Source organism: Capsicum annuum, chromosome 3 (genome assembly GCF_002878395.1).
Source record: "Capsicum annuum cultivar UCD-10X-F1 chromosome 3, UCD10Xv1.1, whole genome shotgun sequence".
Classification (NCBI taxonomy): Eukaryota; Viridiplantae; Streptophyta; class Magnoliopsida; order Solanales; family Solanaceae; genus Capsicum; species Capsicum annuum.
Genome location: NC_061113.1, coordinates 8,867,964 through 8,869,778, shown reverse-complemented (window position 1 = coordinate 8,869,778; position 1,815 = coordinate 8,867,964). Strand labels below are relative to the sequence as shown.

The window sequence follows — 1,815 nt, the reverse complement described above, 5'->3', positions numbered from 1 at the left end:
TATATATATATATGCTTTTTTGGTGGACCTAATTCATGAAACCAAATGATCACACCTTCACCTTCCAACAACCATTTCACCCTCAGAAAAAGATGAAGTACAAAAATGAAAATGAATAAAATAGTAGAGGCATAAAACTATCAATATTAAGATTGTGTAGTACATCGGTAGCATAGAGGAACAGATGAATGAGGTTCCTTCACCTTTAATCAGAGGTCTCAAACCGAGGCTTGGTAGGATGTGCTTCCCCTTAATGGGCCCTACAAGTTGTGAATACCAGACAGTAACCAAAAAAAGTAATATAGAAGAACATAAAAGTTCAACTTGTTATCATTTGTCTCTGCCCACTTTAGTTCTTTATACATTCTAACACTTATTCATGTCTCATAGGATGTTTCTCAACACTGTGAAAAGGCTAAGAATTATGAGGACTTCTGAGGCTAATGGACTTGGTATGTGCATAGCCCTGCCAAAAGAGCACACCCTACCTCTCCTTTTGCTATAATGCTCGAACTCTTCAAAGGTGCTGCAGGGCGCAGGATGTGCGTCGGCTCCTCCTCGATACCTTTGCAACAACATTTTTGGAGAGTCCGAGCTATATAATAACCTTTTCGTCATTTTGTTTCCTTAGCTCTAACACTACCTATTTGGTTTATTTTCAGCTCCAAGAATCCCACAGAAGCAGGAAAGACACAAAGGAAAACCTATCTAATTTGCTTTGGTGGAAGGAAAATGAATGGAAAGCTGGAAGAAAGAAAAAAGTAAAACAGAAAGTAGGGAGTGTTAAAAAGAGTCAAGTGATATTAATGTTACTTTTTCATGGTTGCATTTTTTGTTTTGCAACATTTTTATCTTCAAAAAGTGCCCCACTTTTTTGTGTTTTTTTTTTTTGTGTAGGTCTCAAGCTAAGCAAGCCCTTCATATAGTTGATACACCAATGTTTTTGCCTCAAACCTACCTTTCTCATGATGTAAATATGGGAATGCTATTTTTCTCTTTTTTGTGTGTGTCTCTGTTTGTTGCAAGAAATTCTATTTATTTATTTATTTTAATGTTGATCAATCTCTTTTGTTGTTTGGTGGTATAGAGATTTTATTATATAGAATTTGTTAGTGGTGAAGTCATTAAAGGCACTGGTTGAAAGTTGTTAGCAAATCCTTTATGGTGGATTGTGTCCATCATTACATGACTAAACAATTTTTTGGAATTTGAGTTGAGTTTGTACACTCTCCTATCATGTACTTGGACAAAGTAAAAACTCTTTGGTGCTAGTGTTATCTTCCAAGATCTAGTGCAAGTTTACACCAACATGCTCACTAGACTCATGGTAATTCCACAAGTGAAGACCGAGAAGGGTAAAGTATACACAAATTTTAGAGAGATTGGTTGATTACCATCAAGTGGAAATCGAGAAGAGTAAAGTATACACAAACTTTAGAGAGATTGGTTTTGATCGATTTTCGAGTGAAGGAGAGATGAAAAGAAAATAGTAACAACAATTAAATAATAATAATGAATGGAGACATAGAATGAAAGAAACAATTAGATCTAAGAATAAGCAAACATAAAAAGGTCATATCCGATCCACGGTAAGGTAAGATGAAGTTGAAGTCATATCATATCTTGTCTAATTATCTCTTTTTAAGATCTTTCTAGCTTAACTATTTGTCTAATTGTCTCTTTTTAAGATCTTTTTAGCTTATCTTTTCCCCGGCCCAGGCCCACCTCATTCAATCTCTCACCCCCCTTCACCCTTTCTTGTGCCATAGGCCAGGGTAGGGTGTGAGTGGGGGTGGGGTTAATCTCTCACCCCCC

At 36.3% G+C, this 1,815-nt stretch overlaps 1 protein-coding gene across 1 annotated transcript in view; it reads left to right on the top strand.

The window, feature by feature from the left end:
* LOC107864576 (auxin-responsive protein IAA13) overlaps positions 1 to 1,062 on the top strand; it is a 4,146-nt gene extending 3,084 nt beyond the window's left edge. The window contains exons 4-5 of the mRNA XM_016710990.2: positions 391 to 452; positions 663 to 1,062. Of these exons, the coding sequence (XP_016566476.1) occupies positions 391 to 452; positions 663 to 712 (112 nt within the window). The 3' untranslated portion in view covers positions 713 to 1,062. The remainder of the gene's footprint in view (positions 1 to 390; positions 453 to 662) is intronic.
* The last annotated feature ends 753 nt before the right edge of the window (positions 1,063 to 1,815 follow it).